General features: G+C 38.4%; 1 protein-coding gene across 1 annotated transcript in view; it reads right to left on the reverse strand.

The window, feature by feature from the left end:
- LOC133646907 (protein inscuteable homolog) overlaps positions 1-21,240 on the reverse strand; it is a 104,241-nt gene that overhangs the window by 40,710 nt on the left and 42,291 nt on the right. The window contains 4 exon segments of the mRNA XM_062042825.1: positions 1,358-1,471; positions 1,558-1,681; positions 3,637-3,689; positions 3,766-4,135. Of these exon segments, the coding sequence (XP_061898809.1) occupies positions 1,358-1,471; positions 1,558-1,681; positions 3,637-3,689; positions 3,766-4,135 (661 nt within the window).

Below are 21,240 nucleotides of genomic sequence, written 5' to 3' on the forward strand. Positions count from 1 at the left end.
AACAGCGCAGCTCTGTTGTACATGATGTCAGCTGCAATATTGGCACAGATTACAAATATTACGTCTCTAATGGGTATGCTGATGTTAAATAACAGACAGCATCAAGGAACAATCTTATATTGCGCTACTACCAAGAATGTATCGGAGTGAACGCAGGTCCGAAGCAAAGAAAGACCGGCAGCAAAGAGTTCTTTCGAAGGAATTTTCGAATGTAGAATCATGGAACCAAAACTTGCGGATGTCTCGGAGTTCATTCACAAGGCTCTGCGGATTGATGGAAGGAGTTTTAAAACCGAAGGAAAAGATTGTTCGTGCCACGGCCGATAATGTTCCAGATGAGGAATGCTATTGTTCTGGACTATCTTGCCAGGGTCAAGAGATCTGGTTTTCAATGGCATAATCCAGGTGTCTTAGTCCGACTTTTCCAAAACCGAATCGGATTAAACTGTTTCCATGGGTTGTAGGAGGCTTATTTAGAGCCGGACTATTTGAGAAATCCGACACATTTCGTGCATGGACACACACTGAAAGTCACACATGATAATAACAGCTACCTGTCAACCGTCCTCTAAACAATCCAGTAATCCACAGCCCAAAATTAATTAACCAAAAAAAGTGTAAACCTGGAATAATCACTGGGTCTTTTTATTTATATATTACACACACGACACCGACATATACATCGGTAGCTGAACAGGTGGGTGCCATGATTGGGTATAAAAGCAGCTTCCATGAAATGCTCAGTCATTCACAAACTAGTAGGGGGCGAGGGACACCACTTTGTGAACAAATGCGTGAGCAAATTGTCCAACAGTTTAAGAACAACATTTCTCAACCAGCTATTGCAAAGAATTTAGGGATTTCACCATCTACGGTCCGTAATATCATCAAAAGTTTCAGAGAATCTGGAGAAATCACTGCACGTAAGCGATGATATTACGGACCTTCGATCTTTAGGCGGTACTGCATCAAAAAGCGACATCGGTGTGTAAAGGATATCATTACATGGGCTCAGGAACACTTCACAAAACCACTGACAGTAACTACAGTTTGTCGCTACATCTGTAAGTGCAAGTTAAAACACTACTATGCAAAGCAAAAGCCATTTATCAACAACACCCAGAAACTTCGTTGGGCCCTAGCTCATCTAAGATGGACTGAAGCAAAGTGGAAAAGTGTTCTGTGGTCTGACGAGTCCACATTTGAAATTGTTTTTGGAAACTGTGGACATCGTGTCCTTCGGACCAAAGAGGAAACCGGCATGGATTAGGAATTTTGGCATTGGTATCAATAAAATCCTAACGATATCAGTGACGACAGTACAACCTATCACGCCAGTCCCGGACAATCGCTGTACCTTGGCGATGATGCTGCACAGCTGAGGTCCGTCCTGGGTGAGGGACAACAGGTTGCTGATGGCGCTGCCGATGGTGTCAACGTCGTCCGAAGACTCAACTTGTTTGATCAGAACCTGCAAGAACCGAAGATCTGACACGTTAAAAACAACTAAAAAGTCATCCGGCTTTTATTTTCATGAAGAAGCTGTCCAGTGCAGACCTGGATCTCATTGGCTAAGGCCATGTCGATCATGTTGCTGAACGAATCGCTGACGTCAGTCAGGATCTCATGGATGGCGTCTCTCATGGATTTCAGGAAGAACTCGTCCTCGGTGTGCAGACATCTGAAAAGGACACTAGTGAATTCAGGGAACACAGTCTTGGCTTCAATAAAGGTAAAAGTGATGTCAAGCTTTTATTTATGCTTTTGACTCAGTATTTTAAATTTGCTTCGATTTTCATCAGATACTCTTAGAACGGATTACGAACTAAACGGAGGTGTGTATCTGATTGCAGGGTTGTCCAAAGTGCGGCAGTTTTTTATTGGCCTGCGGCACATTCTTAAGAAAAAATAGAAACGCTCCTGATTAGAACATTACACACCTAAAAAATTGTTTTATGCGATTTTGGGAGAAATTGTGTGTAAACTGCTGAAATATGCCAGCCGAAGTTAAATGTTAATGTTAGCATGCTAACAGTTAGAATGTGTCAAGTACCAAGTCATATGACTGAGAAAAATGGGCATGTAAAATCAGCTACAAAATCAGCTAAAAAAGTTAGCATGCTAACGGTTAACATGTGTCAAGTACCAAGTTTTAAGACTCTGAGGTGTTTGGCTGATGTATGCTTGAAAATGCTTAATTAAAATTTAGGGCAAGAGTAGGTAGAATATACTTTGTTACCGACAACACACAACTAAGATGTGAACAATTTAGCATATTGTATTGGTTTTAGTATCTTTAAAGGCCTACTGAAACCCACTACTACCGACCACGCAGTCTGTTAGTTTATATATCAATGATGAAATCTTAACATTGCAACACATGCCAATACGGCCGGGTTAGATTAGTAAAGTGCAATTTTAAATTTCCCGCGAAATATCCTGCTAAAAACGTCTCGGTATGATGACGTTTGCGCGTGACGTCACGGATTGTAGCGGACATTTTGGGACACCATTGTGGCCAGCTATTAAGTCGTCTGTTTTCATTGCAAAATTCCACAGTATTCTGGACATCTGTGTTGGTATATCTTTTGCAATTTGTTTAATGAATAATGGAGATAGCAAAGAAGAAAGCCGTAGGTGGGAAGCGGTGTATTAGCGGTCGGCTGCAGCAACACAAACACGTAGCCGGTGTTTCATTGTTTACATTCCCGAACGATGACAGTCAAGCTTTACCATTGGCCTGTGGAGAACTGGGACAACAGAGACTCTTACCAGGAGGACTTTGAGTTGGATACGCGGTACCGTGAGTACGCAGCTGCGGCTTCCAAACATTTGATAGCTTGCCCGTACGTGCGTGCCGCTATGTGCATGTCACGTACGTAACTTTGGGGAAATATATGTGCTGTATGAACTTTGCGGAGGTGAACGGTACTTTGGACTGTGGGATTGAGTGTGTTGTGCGGGTTTTTGATTTGTATTGGCGGGTTATATGGACGGGAGGGGGGAGGTGTTTGTTATGCAGGATTAATTGGTGGCATGTTAAATATAAGCCCGGTTGTGTTGTGGCTAATAGAGTATATATATATGTCTTGTGTTTATTTACTGTTTTAGTCATTCCCAGCTGAATATCAGGTCCCACCCGCCTCTCACAGCATCTTCCCTATCTGAATCGCTTCCACTGCGCTCTAATCCTTCACTCTCACTTTCCTCATCCACGAATCTTTCATCCTCGCTCAAATTAATGGGGAAATCATCGCTTTCTCGGTCCGAATCGCTCTCGCTGCTGGTGGCCATGATTGTAAACAATGTGCAGATGTGAGGCGCTCCACAACCTGTGACGTCACGCTACTTCCGGTACAGGCAAGGCTTTTTTATCAGCGACCAAAAGTTGCGAACTTTATCGTCGATGTTCTCTACTAAATCCTTTCAGCAAAAATATGGCAATATCGCGAAATGATCAAGTATGACACATAGAATGGACCTGCTATTCCCGTTTAAATAAGAAAATCGCATTTCAGTAGGCCTTTAATGTAGAAAATGTATCAAAGCGCATTCTTCAATTTCTTATGAATGTGGCCCTCACTGAGCAAAGTTTGGACCCCCGTGTCGTAAAGGTGCATCTTGGAAAAGGTTTACCTCTCGGTGATAGTAGTCAGCTCCATGCACTTCTCCAGAAGAGCCGTCTCGTACTGTGAAGCAAACACGGCGTGATTAGTGGCGGCACAGTGCGAGCGGGTCCTCGCGGCAGGGGGGGGGGGGGATCACCTTCTGCATCTCAGGCGGCGTGCCCCGCGCCGCACTACTGTACTCGTGCACCAAGGAGCGCACGTGGCAGTTTGCCCGCACGGCCGTGCTGTGGACCCTCTGCCAGCGTCCCTTCTCCAGCCGCTGGAACATCTTGCCCAGTTCTGTGCTGACCACCAGGGCCCGGCGGAGGAGCGTCTGCAGGTTGTTGCGGGCCACGTGGTCCCCGGCGCCTGCCACGCCGCCCACGATCAGCTCAGCCTGCTGGTTGTCGTCCTCCACCTCGATGGGCTTGGCCTGGAGTACGCACATGCACTCCACCTCCGTCATGTGGCGCAAGTCCTCCATCCACCGCTGGACCGAGTCCACCTGCAGGCACTGCATGCGGCTGCTGGTGGACGACATGAGACCACACAGACGTAACTTGTTAGACCTTTTTGGTCCTGTTTACCAAGCCTTTGCACACAATGCATGTAGTAAATATCATTGTTCACACATCATGGCCTTTTCCCGATCTAAAACGTGTTTGTTACTTCTTTCCTTGCTTCCTTTGGACACTGAATCTATGTAACAGATTTTTTCTTCATCAAATAATGCAGACAATTTCAGAAAATAAAATTGTGTGAGCAAAATTTGTGGTTTTAAAATTCAATTTGTCAAAATACAACCCCTTTTAAAATTCATTGAGTATCAATTCAGTGCCAAAAAAAAATGAATGTATGAAAATATTCAGTGTAAAAAAAAATTGGTGTACAAAAAATGAGTGTAACAGAATTCAGTGCATAGAAATTTACTAAAACAAAATTCAGTGCAAAAACAATTCAGGGTATAAAAAAATAAATGTAAAAAATTCACAGTAAGAAATACAACCACTTAGTGTGAATCAATTTAGTGTAAAAAAAAATCACTGTATACACAAAATTTAGTGTTCAGTGTAAAACAATTCAATTCAAAAACAATTTAGTGTATTAAAAATGAAATGTAAAAAAAATCAGTGTAGAAAATAGTGTTTTCTATAAAAACTTTGGGGAAAAAAATCAGTGCAAAAGCAATTCAGTGTATAAAAATGTGTGTTTTACATAAAAAAATTGTGTGTATCAATTTAATGTAAAAAATCACTGTATACAAAAATTCAGTGCAGAAACAATTTAGTGTATTAAAAATTGTATGTAAACAATATAGTGTAAAAATAGTGTTTTATTTAAAAAAAAATTGTGCAAAAAAAAAATTCAGTTTATAGAAATTCAGTGTAAAAAAACTCAGTGCAAAAACATTTCAGTGTATAAATATTTGATTTTAAAAAATCTGTGTAAAAAATTGTGTTTTATATAAAAATTCAGTGTATCAATTTAGTGTTAAAAAAAATAAATCACTGTACAAAAAAATTCAGTGCAAAAAAATAAGTTCGAAAACACTTTAGTATATAAAAAATTCTATGTAAAAATTTCAGTGTAAACAATTAGTGTTTTATATAAAAATGCAGTGTTAAATATTTCAGTGTGTAGAAATTCAGTGTAAAAAAAAATTGGTACAGAAAAATTCAGTTTAAAAAAATAGTGGGTCGATTTAGAGTAAAAATTCACTATAGAAAAAAATGTTTGTGTAAAAAAATTGCTACAGAAATATTCAGGGTAAAAAATTGAGTTAAACATTTTTTGTGTATTAAAAATTGTATGTAAAATATTCAGTGTAAAAAATAGTGTTTTATAAAAAAAAATTCAGTGTAAAAAAATCACTGCAGAAAAAGTCAGCGTAAAAAAAAATAGTGCAGAAAAATTCACAGTAAAAAAAATTGGTGCAACTAAATTTCAGTTTATAAAAATTCTGTTCAAAAACTTTCAGTGTATAAACATTCAATGCAAAAAAAATTAAGTGTAAAATAAACTCAATGTAAAGAAATTTGTCACTTCAAAACTCAAGACCCACTTCTGGTAAATGAAGACTGAAGAACCTCTTTGACTGGTTTTGACACTTGATCGATTGCTTCAGCCTTAATTTACAGGAAGTTGGTTTTGAGGTTTGAAGCAAAACACATTTCTGCATTGAATTATAACAGACTGAATTTTTAAACAAATATTTTGCTCACAAAACTTCATACAAATTACAAATAAAATTGTTAGCATAATTAGAAAATTAAAAATTATGTTAAAAAGGATTTTATAATAAAGACACAAATTAACTTCCAAATTCCACCAGCTGTCATGAATCTGATTGCTTTTAATTCAGATTGAGTTTTTGTTGCATGGTTTATGTCGCGCTCGTGTGAGTTCTTGTGGTTTATTCTTTAAAATAGAAAGTGGTTATTGCAAGAATCTGTGAGCAGGCTGACAAACACATCAATATCTCTCTAATGAACAGCAGGTCACAGGAGCAATTCAGAGTCCGGCACGCGGGAAGTCCCCGAAGTGGTCGCGTCAATGCCAATAACGTCTGGAACTGGTCTCCCCGGGTGCCGTCTGTAGTTGGTTCCTTTGAGACCACATGGCGCTCAATGGCGTAGGACGTAGCATTGTGGTCGTGTGTACTCGCCAAACATTTTCCATTGGCGAGCGGTCTCAGAGCATCGCAGGTATTGGGTTTCGGTTACACAGGACAGAATCATTAAAAAACAAAACCCACAGCTCCATTTCTGTCTAATCCACTAACAAACTCAACAGCGGCTGGCGGTTTATGAAAGCAAATCAATGTGGGCTTTTGTCCGGGTTGTGCTAAGGTCTCACTCGTACCGCAACCAACCCTCCAATCAAATTGTTTTCTGGTCTTCAGGAAGTTTAGTATCAGAAACAGAGGTCTGTTAAACACTTCCAAAGTTGTGCAACGTGAAATTCAACCAAAAAGTACACAAGCTGAGAAAATATCAGCTTGAGAAAATATCACTAACAACGTATTTGTCCAGTCCTCCAAAAATAAATCTTCCCTGAGGAGCCAATAAAGGTTTTGGAAGGTTACCAAACGGTGAATAAGGAGCGAGTCGCACTCCAACAGCTTGATGAGCACACATTGTCGTGGCTGACGAGGAGACACGCCACACACTCGCTCTCGACTTGGCATCATTCCGCACAATTAACCACTTAGGGACACCTAAACCGAGCTGAAATCTCACGATCCTGTTCGTCTCAAACCCGATGGAGCCATTTCCTGCCATTATATAACATCATCTCATAAGAATGAGTCGGGCTTGATTTATTCGCCTCGCCGGCCTCAAATCGTCGCCCCTCGCCGCGAGAGCGCTGATGATGAGGATAATAATAGGCCTGTTTTCCAGAGGAGTGGAAGCGGCGCACAAGCGTTACAAATATTTACATGCACGATCCAAAGAGGCTCCAGAGGGATCCTGGCAACATCGGCATCCCCTTACACCAATGGAATGGTCTACTTCCTTCTGGCACAGGAAGTCTCATTATGTGACCACAGCTAACTGGGCAGATTCAATAGTAATGTTCTTACTTGAAGATAGTTTAAAGAGCCAAGCTATGCTAGGCATCATTACTGCATCAGCATTGACAGTAATAACCCAGCTGGCACAAGACATCGATACAGTGTTTCCCACACAGTAATTTATTTGTGGCGGCCCGCCACGAAAGAATTACGTCCGCCACAAATAAAATAAAATAAAAAATAAATAAAGAAAGAAAATTGTTTTTTTTGTTTTTTTTGTCCTGTCCAGCTTCTCAGGCAAATCATATAGTTGACGTAGATGCCCATATCGGCTGTTCAGATTTACTTTACAAAAGAGAAGGGTAGGATACTTCTCTTGGTGCCTTATTTGTATTTGACTTTATTAAATGTATTTATATTATCATTTGGTGACAGAGGGGGAAATTGTGGGGACAAGAGGGGGATTAGACAGAGAGACAAAAACAACAACAACAACAATAGAGCAACATCAGCAAATACGACATGTACAAATATGATGGTAAAAGTAATAGCAAATAAGCAGTTAGCGAAAATAAAAAACAATACAGAAATGACAATGAGCATTATTACACTACAAATGGAGCAATACAAATACCAATAGAAATAGCGCTATTGATATTGAACAATACCAATACTTTACCTTTATTATCAACAATACAGTTTTTCAAATGCAACAATACATATACCTGTACGTAATGGTAACTTGAGATACGAAAGAATGCAGAAAAATGGAGGGGAAGAAAGAGAAGCAACCTACATTAACCTTGTAGATTGTTATAGTAACGATAGGTTAAGCTTTGTCAGTGTGCCAAGTGTTACCCAGTTTACTCTAGGGCAACAACGTTAATATATGTTTGATGAAACGTGATTGTGTGCATGAGTGTATTTATGCATATGTACTTGTATATACAGAATGTGTATATGTGTTTGTACAGTGAGTGTATATGTACAGTATGTGTATATGTATGTTTGTACAGTGAATGTATATGTACAGTATGTGTATGTGTGTGTTTGTACAGTGAATGTATATGTACAGTATGTGTGTACAGTATGTGTTTGTACAGTGAATGTGTACGTACAGTATGTGTATATGTGTTTGTACAGTGAGTGTATATGTACAGTAAGTGTATATGTATGTTTGTACAGTGAATGTATATGTACAGTATGTGTATGATGAATGTGCGTGTGGATGTACGAACTTTGAGTATGTAAATATGTACTGTATTTGTATATGTATGTGGGAGCGTAGGTACCTATGTATGTGTGTATGTATGTATGTGAGTATATGTGAATTTGTATGTACAATACATTTGACTCCCAGTGTGTGTGGGAGCCAGAGTACGGCCCCAGCGTAGCCTACTATGCATTGTAACTCCGCCAATAGCACTTAATTCACCTGGTGGGCCAGAAGAAGAAGAAGAAGACGACGACGACGAAGTAAAAGAAGAACGGACCGACCGGATCAAAATACGAGGGTAAGACGTCTTGGCAAACAAGTTAAAAAGTGGTCAGAACCTGTGCAGTACCGACTCGGATTTTGAATGCATTTATTTTGAAAGGACAGCTGGAGAGAGACGGGGGAGACGGGAAAGACGGTGAGAGGGGGGATTGACGCGGAGCGAAGCGACTGTCAGGCCTTACACTATTTTTTTCGGAAGCCCCGAAAAATTCATTGCCCTAACAAAGGGTGCAAAGTCTGCAGGCAGTAGGAAACACATGGTTAAGTGTAGGGAGTAAAACTGATGGGAGTCTAAAGTTCAAGATTTTTGGAGCTCTTTGTTCAGCGGATCAGATGTTTGATGAAGCTCTGTGTCTATCTACCACCACTACTGTTTTCTGTTTATTTGTTACTGACTATGGCAGGACACCTCTGCCTCTGTTTCACTTTATGTTGCTGGTAAATAATATGGTTGTAGTAGTAGGCTAAAGTTAAATTATTTAGTATGAACTAATTAAAGGGGCAGAGCTTTAAGAGACATTTTAGCTTTTATATTTTATAAGATATATTTTTTGTAAGAACCACAATTAATAAATATATTTCAGTGAATAACTTATTGTTCAAATCTGTATATAAATATGTACATAAAGTGTTATAATTATATTGTAAAATGGATGGAAGGATGGATGGACGTTTAAAACAAAACTGTTATTAATTAGTAAGTATACATTTTTTGAGCCTTCTTAGAGAAAATCATATCATTGTAGTAAATTATGCAAATTACTCGATGTCATGGTGACCACGCCCATAGCCACGCCCCCACCGCCACAGGTATCTTGGCAGTTTATGGGAAACACTGATTTTGGTTGGGAAATGACCACATTTCAATGGCGAATCAACGTTACAACTTGACATTGATTAAATGTCGTCAAAAAGCATGTTGTTTCAACGTTGTTTTTGTGTTTTAGAATATTGGTTGGGAAATGATTAAATTTCAATGGTCGAGTCAACGTAACAACCTGACATTGATTAAATGTCGTCAAAAAGCATGTTGTTTCAACGTTGTATTTGTGTTGTAGAATATGGGTTGACATTTAACCTTTGCTACCTCTGTCGTCTTGTCCTGGATGTACAGTATGTCAAAACCAAAAGTGTTCTTTTAGGAGAGATGAAAGTATGAATCCTCTTACTTGTGTCCATCAGAAACTGGATCGTAGTTTCTGTTGGACTCTGAGCAGGAAGAAAACTTTGTGGTTGTTCATTTCAGAAGCGTGTGTGCCGCTGTTGACGTGCATGAGTCATCGAGAAGCTGCTGCTCTGCTGCTCGCTCTCAGGAAGTTTCATCCTCCAGCTCAAGCCTGGCGCGCGAGGGCGTGAGTGTTACGTTGATTTTATGAGACACTTAGCACGGTAGTTAGCAGTGAGTAATTGTGTTGTAACGCAATGATATCAACTCGGGCTGTGAATCTCTGGGCACCACACGATTCGATTTGATTCTTGAGGGGAAACTATTCGATTTAGAATCGGTTCTCGGTTCAAAATCAATACATTGGGTGCCAGTTCTATGAGTAACTACATTCCTTCATAGAATACTATAACAGCTCTGATACATTTCTATTTTACTTAAAAGAAAACTGGTTTAGTTTACTAGAATTCTACCCAAACATTTAATAAAGTCAAATACAAATAAAGCAACAAGAGAAGTATTCAACATTTCTCTTTTGTAATGTAAATCTGTACAGCAGATATACTGTAGATCATCTACATCAACAATATGATTTGGCAGAGTGGCTGGACAAGACAGATTGAAAAAAATAATAGTAATAATTTAAAAAATCTCAGAATTATATTATTTTATAATAAAGAATTATAAAAAAATGTTAATTGATTTTTTGATGTTTTTTTAATCGATTAAAAATCGTTACAAACAAGAATCGCGATTATTTCTAAAATATTTTTTTTATTTTCCGCAACCCCAAAAGGGACAATTGGTAGAAAATGGATGGATAGATGGATTTAGATTTATTTTTCATCAAATAAAATGTTTTAAGAATCGCGATTCATTCGATAAACCAATTTTTTTTGACACCCCTAATATCAACGCCATTTAGTTCTTTGAGAGACTCATTACAGAGTCCTACTAGCGGCACAAAATTCTGAATAAAACACAGATTTATTTCTCAGAATTGCTTACATTTTAGATAAATCACACTATTTTATATCGCCATTACTTTTTTTCCCTCTTATTCTTAAGGATGCACGATATGTCATTTTTTCAAGGCAATACCACATATGTATGCTTCTCAAGACCGATACCAATAATTTAGTTGTGTATGCTACTGTTAAATGTAGATTTAGGTGCATTTTGTGCTCACCTAGAGGTAAGAAGGGGTCAAACAAAGGTGGATTTTACAAAGTGTACATATAGATTTAGTCCTGAATTTTAGGAGAATATTTTCATACTTGTGAGCAAAACGGAACGACTTAGAAGTTACAAGCTTTGGCCTGCTCGAAGAAGATAAAAATAATGATCTGTGATTGTGTCATCTCTGGCAAACGTTTTCTTACGCCACAGGAGTAGGAACATGCAACAGGGCATATAAGCCACACCCACTAAATTGTAGAAGAAATACAGGTGTTCCATATATAAGCCGCACCGGACTATAAATCGCAGATATATACGTTGTGGAATTAGTTATTAACACAGAAATATTTTGTAAATGTTTACCTTAATTGTTTCCAAACGGTGTCTTGTCTCTAACACAGCAGTAAAACGGCTGATCAAACAAAACAGAAGTCATCGTCATGGACACCGACGTTGTCTCAATTTACAAATGCTACTATTTTGCGACGATGTTTCAAAGTCAGTTTTGAAAGACATGTACGTACAGTGTTTCCCATAAACTGCCAAGATACCTGTGGCGGTGGGGGCTTGGCTATGGGTGTGGTCACCATGACATCATCGAGTAATTTGCATAATTTACTACAATGATTTGATTTTCTCTAAAAAGGCTCAAAAAATGTATACTTACTAATTAATAATAACAGTTTTGTTTTAAACGTCCGTCCATCCATCCATCCATCCATTTTACAATATAATTACAACACTTTATGTACATATTTATATACAGATTTGAACAATAAGTTATTCACTGAAATATATTTATTAATTGTGGTTCTTACAAAAAATATATCTTATAAAATATAAAAGCTAAAATGTCTCAAAGCTCTGCCCCTTTAATTAGTGCATACTAAATAATTTAACTTTAGCCTACTACTACAACCATATTATTTACCAGCAACATAAAGTGAAACAGAGGCAGAGGTGTCTTGCCACAGTCAGTAACAAATAAACAGAAAACAGTAGTGGTGGTAGATAGACACAGAGCTTCATCAAACATCTGATCCACTGAATAAAGAGCTCCAAAAATCTTGAACTTTAGACTGCCATCAGTTTTACTCCCTACACTTAACCATGTGTTTCCTACTGCCTGCAGACTTTGCACCCTTTGTTATATACACATGTTGTGTTTCTAATATAAATACATTGAATAAAGTCAAATACAAATAAGGCAACAAGAGAAGTATCCTACACTTCTCTTTTGTAAAGTAAATCTGAACAGCCGATATGGGCATCTACATCAACTATATGATTTGCCTGAGAAGCTGGACAGGACAAAAAAAAAAAAAAAAAAAAAAAAAAAAAAAATTATTATTATTTTTATTTTTTAAATTTTAAATTTAAATTTTATTTTTTTTAATTTGTGGCGGACGTAATTCATTCGTGGCGGGCTGCCACAAATAAATGAATGTGTGGGAAACACTGACGTATAATCAACGTTGTATCATTCGTCAAAAACCGCCTGAAGTTGCGTCCGACGTGGCGCGACTGGGACATTAGCGAGTGGCATACGAGCAGGTGTGCGGCGGAGCAGCAGAGCAGATGTTGTCGCTCAAGTATGGCCGTCAAAGCACAGCTGGAAGTGGTTTGTGACCGAGCTGGGTGTGCAGACGGCCTCAGATGGTTTGAGTTGGGGGAAGAATGCTTCATAGATCACGAGCGCAGGTTGAGCGAGTTTCGCTTTAGTCCACCAAATAATGAAACGTCTCTCTGCTGTTTTCCCACAATATGATCCCACGGATGCTCCGAATTAAAGTGGAACAAATTTTGCCTTACAAAAAACATTTGGAGGCTGGAGAGATGGAAACGCACAAACCATGTTGTGTAACTCCAGCCTGACTTTCCTCACCTTTTGTCAGCCGCACGGGGAAATCAAAACGTTTTTAGAGCTTTTGGAGGAGACATCGGAGTGACTAAGGTCTAAACATGGAAAACTTTACTGTGCTGGTTTGCGAGACCACCATCCTGCACATGCAGTGTGCATGCCAGGCCAGTATTTGGCAGTGTGACACATTTTTTAGGGGGTGACTTAAAAAAAATTACTTGTGGCCAATTAACACGTCAATAAACAAAACTTCAGTGATCATTAGATCGTGTAAGCCGGTAAAGTGATGATGGTGTTTTCCCAAAGTATTTATCTGCATTTGTGGTACGAGTGCAACACAAACATCAGACTGCCACAGAAGGATTTAAAGTATCAGTAGTGTGGAAAAACAAGCGTCCTCTATATTGAAGCTATTATCATATCTACATGGGTCTACTGAAAATGTGAGCAAATCTGCTGGGTCAAAAGTATACATACAGCAATGTTAATATTTGGTTACATGTCTCTTGGCAAGTTTCACTGCAATAAGGCGCTTTTTGGTAGCCATCCACAAGCTTCTGGCAAGCTTCTGCTAGAATTTGTTGGTTTTCTGACATGAAATTGTTTCTTCAGCATTGTCCACACGTTTAAAGGCCTACTGAAACCCACTACTACCGACCACGCAGTCTGATAGTTTATATATCAATGATGAAATCTTAACATTATAACACATGCCAATACGGCCGGGTTAACTTATAAAGTGACATTTTAAATTTGCCGCTAAACTTCCGTTTCGAAACGCCTCTGAGGATGACGTATGCGCGTGACGTAGCCCGGGGAACACGGGTATGCCTTCCACATTGAAGCCAATACGAAAAAGCTCTGTTTTCATTTCATAATTCCACAGTATTCTGGACATCTGTGTTCGTGAATCTGTTGCAATTATGTTCATTGCATTATGGAGAAAGAAGCTGAGCAAGCAAAGAAGTAAGTTGTCGGTGCGAAACGGACGTATTTTTCGAACGAAGTCAGCAACAACATTACACAGCCGGCGCGTCTTTGTTTACATTCCCGAAAGATGCAGTCAAGATGGAAGAACTCGGATAACAGAGACTCTAACCAGGAGGACTTTTGACTTCGATACACAGACGCCTGTAGAGAACTGGGACAACACAGACTCTTACCAGGATTACTTTGATTTGGATGACAAAGACGCAGACGTGCTACCGTGAGTATGCAGCTTTGGCTTCTAAACATTTGATCGCTTGACCGTATGTGCGCAACTTTTTTTTTGCGTATGTACGTAACTTTTTTTTAAATATATAAGCTTTATGAACCTTGGGTTAGGTGAACGGTCTTTTGGGCTGAGTGATTGTGTGTGTTGATCAGGTGTTTGAATTGTATTGGCGTGTTCTATGGAGCTAGGAGCTAGCATAGGAGCTAGGAGTTAGCATAACAAAGACGTAGGTGTTTTTATGCAGGATTAATTTGTGTCATATTAAATATAAGCCTGGTTGTGTTGTGGCTAATAGAGTATATATATGTCTTGTGTTTATATACTGTTGTAGTCATTCCCAGCTGAATATCAGGTACCGTGAGTATGCAGCCTTGGCTGCTAAACATTTGATAACTTGACCGTATGTGCGCGTCACGTACGTAACTTTTTAAAAATATATAAGCTTTATGAACCTTGGGTTAGGTGAACGGTCTTTTGGGCTGAGTGATTGTGTGTGTTGATCAGGTGTTTGAATTGTATTGGCGTGTTCTATGGAGCTAGGAGCTAGCAGAGGAGCTAGGAGCTAGCATAACAAACACATAGGTATTTTTATGCAGGATTAATTTGTGGCATATTAAATATAAGCCTGGTTGTGTTGTGGCTAATAGAGTATATATATGTCTTGTGTTTATTTACTGTTGTAGTCATTCCCAGCTGAATATCAGGTCACCCCCGGCTCTCACAGCATCTTCCCTATCTGAATAGCTTCAACTCCCCACTAGTCCTTCACTTGCACTTTACTCATGCACAAATCTTTCATCCTCGCTCAAATTAATGGGGAAATTGTCGCTTTCTCGGTCCGAATCTCTCTCACTTCATGCGGCCATCATTGTAAACAATAGGGAACTTTGCGTATATGTTCAATTGACTACGTCACGCTACTTCCGGTAGGGGCAAGCCTTTTTTTATCAGATACCAAAAGTTGCGATCTTTATCGTCGTTGTTCTATACTAAATCCTTTCAGCAAAAATATGGCAATATCGCGAAATGATCAAGTATGACACATAGAATAGATCTGCTATCCCCGTTTAAATAAAAAAAATTCATTTCAGTAGGCCTTTAAGTCAGGACTTTGGGAAGGCCATTCTAAAACCTTAATTTTAGCCTGATTTAGCCATTCCTTAGTATTCATGGGTATTTTGGCCAAACAGCTCAATTTTTGTTTCATCTGACCACATAACTTTCCTCTAGAACAGGGGTAGGGAACCTATGGCTCTCGAGCCAGATGTGGCTCTTTTGATGACTGCACCTGGTTCTCAGATAAATCTTAGCTGACATTGCTTAACACGATACGTATGTAATGAATAATTCCGCTGGTAATCACAGTGTTAAAAATAACGTTCAAAATATAAAACATTCTCATGTATTTTAATACATCCATCCGTTTTCTCCCACACCTGTTCAAGAAGTCGTAATATTGGTAAGAAGTATTTTATTTATTATTGGTTAGCTTCAGAATAACAATGTTATTAAAAAGAATAATAGACTTATTATACTCTAAAAATGTTGGTCTTACTTAAAAATGCACGCATTTAGTTGTATTCAGTGTTAAAAATATTATATGGCTCTCACGGAAATACATTTTAAAATATTTGGCTTTCATGGCTCCCTCAGCCAAAAAGGTTCCCGGCCCCTGCTCTAGAAGGTCTTATCTTTGTCCATGTGATGTCAGATGAAACAAAAATTGAGCTGTTTGGCCACAATAACCAGCGATATGTTTGGAGGAGAAAAGGTGAGGCCTTTAATCCCAGGTACACCATCCCTACCGTCAAGCATGGTGGTGGTTGTATTATGCTCTGGGCCTGTTTTGCTGCCAATGGAACTGGTGCTTTACAGAGAGTAAATGGGACAATGAAAAAGGAGGATTACCTCCAAATTCTTCAGGACAACTTAAAATCATCAGTTTGGAGGTTGGGTCTTGGGCATAGTTGGGTGTTCCAACCGGACAATGACCCCCAAACACACGTCAAAAGTGGTAAAGGAATGGCTAAATCAGGCTAGAATTAAGGTTTTAGAATGGCCTTCCCAAAGTCCTGACTTAAACGTGTGGACAATGCTGAAGAAACAAGTCCATGTCAGAAAACCAACACATTTAGCTGAACTGCACCAATTTTGTCAAGAGGAGTGGTCAAAAATTCAACCAGAAGCTTGTGGATGGCTACCAAAAGCGCCTTATTGCAGTGAAACTTGCCAAGGGATATGTAACCAAATATTAACATTGCTGTATGTATACTTTTGACCCAGCAGATTTGCTCACATTTTCAGTAGACCCATAATAAATTCATAAAAGAACCAAAGTTCATGAATGTTTTTGTGACCAACAAGTATGTGCTCCAATCACTTTATCACAAAAAAATAAAAATTGTAGAAATGATTGGAAACTCAAGACAGCCATGACATTATGTTCTATACAAGTGTATGTCAACTTTTGACCACGACTGTATGTGATTTGTGACACAGAAAGACTTCCAAAGTTTGCGAATAAATAGATATGATCAAAATAATATCAATCTCAGAGATTTTTGAGCCATTTTGAGAGACAATGAGGAAGCTAGTCACGTGATCGTGACGTAGAGGAGGAACCACAGATCCCTTCCCCATCAACAACAATGCTAATCAAGCAGACTTTGTGAGAGCCAATAACAATTACAATTATTGGGAAAATTATGATCCAAAACCTTATGTTTTTGAGCCCGAACACAAAGAGGATGAGCAATAGGTTTTAGAAGCCGAGTGCTTCATTGTGACACTATAGCATCGTGTAGCATTGCTAGGTGCTAAACGCACAAACTAACCAGAATAAACAATAATAAAACAAACGCTTACTGTAATATTTCCACTCTCGCTGGGATGCCGACCGACGGGACGCTCACATAATCCTGTTTACATGAAGATTCAATCGCAATCCTCACGAAGGGTTAAAAAAAGTTGCCGTAATTAGCGTCTTTTTGTCTTCTTCGCCATCTTGGGGATGTGAAAGTAGGCCAGCCTGTCGGTCCATGGCCACATTTGTCTATCAGGTGAGAGATGCATGAATTATAATCTAGAATTGACTTTTGGCAAGTTTGAGACGAAGCAGAAGTGTGTCGACAATAGCAGCGTAAGCTAGCATTAGCGCACTGCTATCAATGTGCCGGCAAAATAGTCCGTCTGCGTTAGCGCTAGTAATAACATTATCACTCATATTTGGTGAATTTTTAGGTCATGACATGTAAATGGAGTATTGTTGGCAGTTTCTGGATGTTTTTAGAGAGTTTAATGAGCCCAACTGAGGAACCTCCATCTGTTGACTCAACTGTTAGCTATTTATTTACGATTTCGAACGCATAAAAAACCCAAACGTATGTGTTCCAGTCTTACATAAAGATTGTGAATGATAAACAGAACATCTCTATACAATGTTTGCGTATTTCCAGTATGACTGCTCTAATAATATGGTCAGAGTGCAGACGCGTTACTACAGCGATGTCAATCTCCGAAAATAACTGAAGGTATTCGGAGCGGAATATTCAAAATGGCTGACTGAATTTGTGGCATTTTGTGATGTATAGACAGTGTTTTCACATACTTTACGGGTCTTAAATACAATTGGCTATATGGTTTAATGGATACAATGAAACACACAAGCATATGAAGTAAACTTGTTTTTCCACTCTACTGCTATTTTAAAATGAAAAAAGTAATTTGTCAGAATGGATAAAGGAAGCAACTCGTCACTCTCGTGTAGGATGTGTTTTGTCATCGCTGCATGGAAAAGCTTTTAAAAAGACCACGGAAAAAGAGATGGACATATGGGCAGAAGGCACTACAAGCACACACACACACACATACACACACACACACACATTCTTGTATTTTTTACCTTCTTGAGACGTCCGACAAATGCCTACCTCTTTCGGACCACCCTTTCTAGATATATACAGATTCGTATTTACAACAATAATAATATATACATACAATGCAAATATAAAAAAGCTTGTTGTGAAAAATGAGTTGGAATTTCACAACAAAAAGGTCCCAATTTCACAAGTAAAACTTAGAATTTGGGCATTTTTACAAAAAGTCGTAATTTTACTCAACGCAAGTCAAAATTTTACAAGAAAAACTGAACATTTGTGCGATGTTACGATAAAAGTTGGAATTTTACTCAACAGTTAAATTTTACAAGAAAAGGTTAAATTGTTGGCAATTTCATGAAAAGAGTCGTAATTTTACTCAAAAAAGTCACAATTTTATAAGAAAATGTAACATTTTTGGCAATATTGTAATAATAATCGGAGTTTCACTTGGCAAAATTATGACAAAAGTCATCATTTCACTCAAAATATTTCACTTTTTTACATTGGCAATATTGTGATACAATTCAGAATTGTACATGACAAATGTCACCATTTTGCATTAAAAAGTAATAATTTTACATTAAAAAAGTAATAATTTTACGAGAAAATGTTGCATTATTACAGAAACAGAAAGAATATGAGAAATTGTTCCCAATTTTATAAGAAAAAAGTCGACACTGCGAGAAAAAGACAGATTTTAGTTAATGTATTTTTATTTTTTGTTTGTAAATGTTTTTTAATCTTCCTTATTTATTTCAAGTTATTACAGCATTATACATTTGCTATTTTTTACACTTGTTATTACATATGTTGACAAAAGGGGGCACACTTCAAATTGTTACACACACTTGTTATTTCATATATTGACCACAGGGGGAGCACTTTTAAAACCGACACACAGTCAATTTGAAAAATCCCTCCTTTTTGGGACCACCCTCATTTTGATAGACTTCACCACCAGGGGTGAAAATGAGACATTTTCTATTAGATGCAATAGTTTTCCTAACTTGTTCACCGGTCCTCATATTAAAAGGTACAATTCCATGTTGACGTCTCAGGAAAGATAGAAATACAAGAACACACACACTTACACAACATTGTGGGTTTGGGTGCGACCAGAGTCCGGCCGGGGCCGGTTTGAGGCCCACAGCTCATGTTAATGTCTCATACCCGATGGCTGACCACATACAAAAACTGGGGCAACATTTTGGCGACATTTAATTCCTAAAAATGGATCAAGCAAAAACCAAGGTACCATTTATTTCCTTTGTCACTTGCAACACAAATCTGAGTTAAAGTAGCAGTAGAGTGGAAAAACAAGCTGACTTTATATGCTTCATTGTGTTTCAATGTATCAATTGAACCATTTCCAATTGTATTTACAATCTGCAAAGTATGTGAAAATACCGATAAACATCACAAAATCGCCAATTTTGAATATTCCTGTAGATTCAGGGTCAGATGACGTCACTGGAGGAACGCTTCTGCACTCGGACTATGTCATCAGATCAGTCAAACATTTGAAAGAGATGTGTTGTTAATCATTCACAATTATGTAAGACATGAACACATATGCTTGTCTTTTTTTATGCATTCGAAATCGTAAATAATTAGCTAACTATTCAGTCAACAGATGGAGGTTCCTCTGTTGTGCTCATTATACTTTCTAAAAACATCCAGAAAGCGCCAACTATTCTCTATTAACATGTCATGACCTGAAAATTAACCAAATGTGAGTGTTATTGTTATTATAAGTGCTAACACAGACAGACTATTTTAGCGGCGCATTGATCGCAGTGAGCTAATGCTAGCTTACAATGCTATTGTTGACACACTGAGCTGGCGGCTGCTTCTGCTTCGTCTCAAGTAAATTCTAGATTATAATTCATGCATCTCTCACCTGCTAGTGGACAAATGTGGCTATGGACCGACAGGCTGGTCCACTTTCACGTCCCGCGAGTTGGCGAAAAAGACCCTAGTTGCTGCAACTTTTTGTAACCCTTCGTGAGGATTGCGATTGAATCTTTGTCCAGATGGAATTATGTGAGCATCCCAGCAAGAGTGGAAATATTCCACTAAGTGTTTGTTTTATTATGGTTTAATATGGTTAGTTTGTATGTTTAGCACCTGATGCTATAGTGTCACAATGAAGCTGCATTCATTTAGTACTCGGCTTCTAAAACGTATTGCTCATCCTCTTTGTGTTCGGCCTCAGAAATATACATTTTTGGATTATAATTTTCCCAAAGTAATCGTTGTTGGCTCTCACAAAATCTGCTTGATTAGTATTGTTGTTGATGGGGAAGGGATCTGTGGTTCCTCCTCTACGTCACGGATCACGTGATTGGCTTGCTGGTTAATTCTCAAAATGACTCTGTGAGATTGATACTTTTTACTCGTAAACTTTGAAAGTCTTTTGGTGTCATAAATCAGATATATATGATAATAGCGTCAATACAGAAGCAACTTGTTTTTCCATTCTACTGGTACTATAAATATATTCAACTACATCGCATATTATGACTGTCATTGCTTTCGTTCTCGCATGTACTTACGTAAACAAAAGTTGAAGAATGTATAAAACGGGGGTGCACATTATTAAGAAATTTCAGAAATTTGTTTTATTACAACACAGCCTCTCTCTGCAACACATCACAAGCTATCAAGAGTTCAAAAACCAACTGCAGCGTTCCAGTCTTCACAATTAAAGCACTGCTACACGTATCTGCATTTTCCATTAAAGGGCTCCTATTATGCAAAACCAACTTTTCCTACCTGTTTTTGTGTATTTGGGGTCTGCATAAGCCCCAAAAATGTGAACCCAAAACCACGGAGGCCTGGCGGAGATATGTATGAAACAATCTTGCCTTCCTTCGTACTTTCTCCAAACTCTTAGTTTAGAATTACAGACTCAAGTAACGTATGTTGCCTTAGTTACGTCAGCGGCTATATCTCCATATATGATAGAGGTTTACTTTAAAACTTTGTCCGCTATTTTATCCAGTTGTAGTCCAACGTTGTATTGGAGGACTTTGGCACGTAAATAAGGCCGCCCACCTAACAGCAAAATCCTGAAGACAAGGTCAGAAAGTGGCTTTAAGAAGGTCTGTAAAACTAAATCTATGTTAAATTTTAACCAAAGAACCACCGTTACTTGTTATTTAAACCACAATAAAGTGTTTTAAATGCAGAAAAAAAATCATAATATGACCCCTTTAACATGCATTATAAACAGTATATGTGTCTTTATATACATATTTATGTGGTAAATCACTTCGACTTGGTCATTAGATAAGTAGCTTGCCTTCAGAAAAAAGTGTG

This window comes from Entelurus aequoreus, linkage group LG03 (assembly GCF_033978785.1).
Source record: "Entelurus aequoreus isolate RoL-2023_Sb linkage group LG03, RoL_Eaeq_v1.1, whole genome shotgun sequence".
Taxonomy (NCBI): domain Eukaryota; kingdom Metazoa; phylum Chordata; class Actinopteri; order Syngnathiformes; family Syngnathidae; genus Entelurus; species Entelurus aequoreus.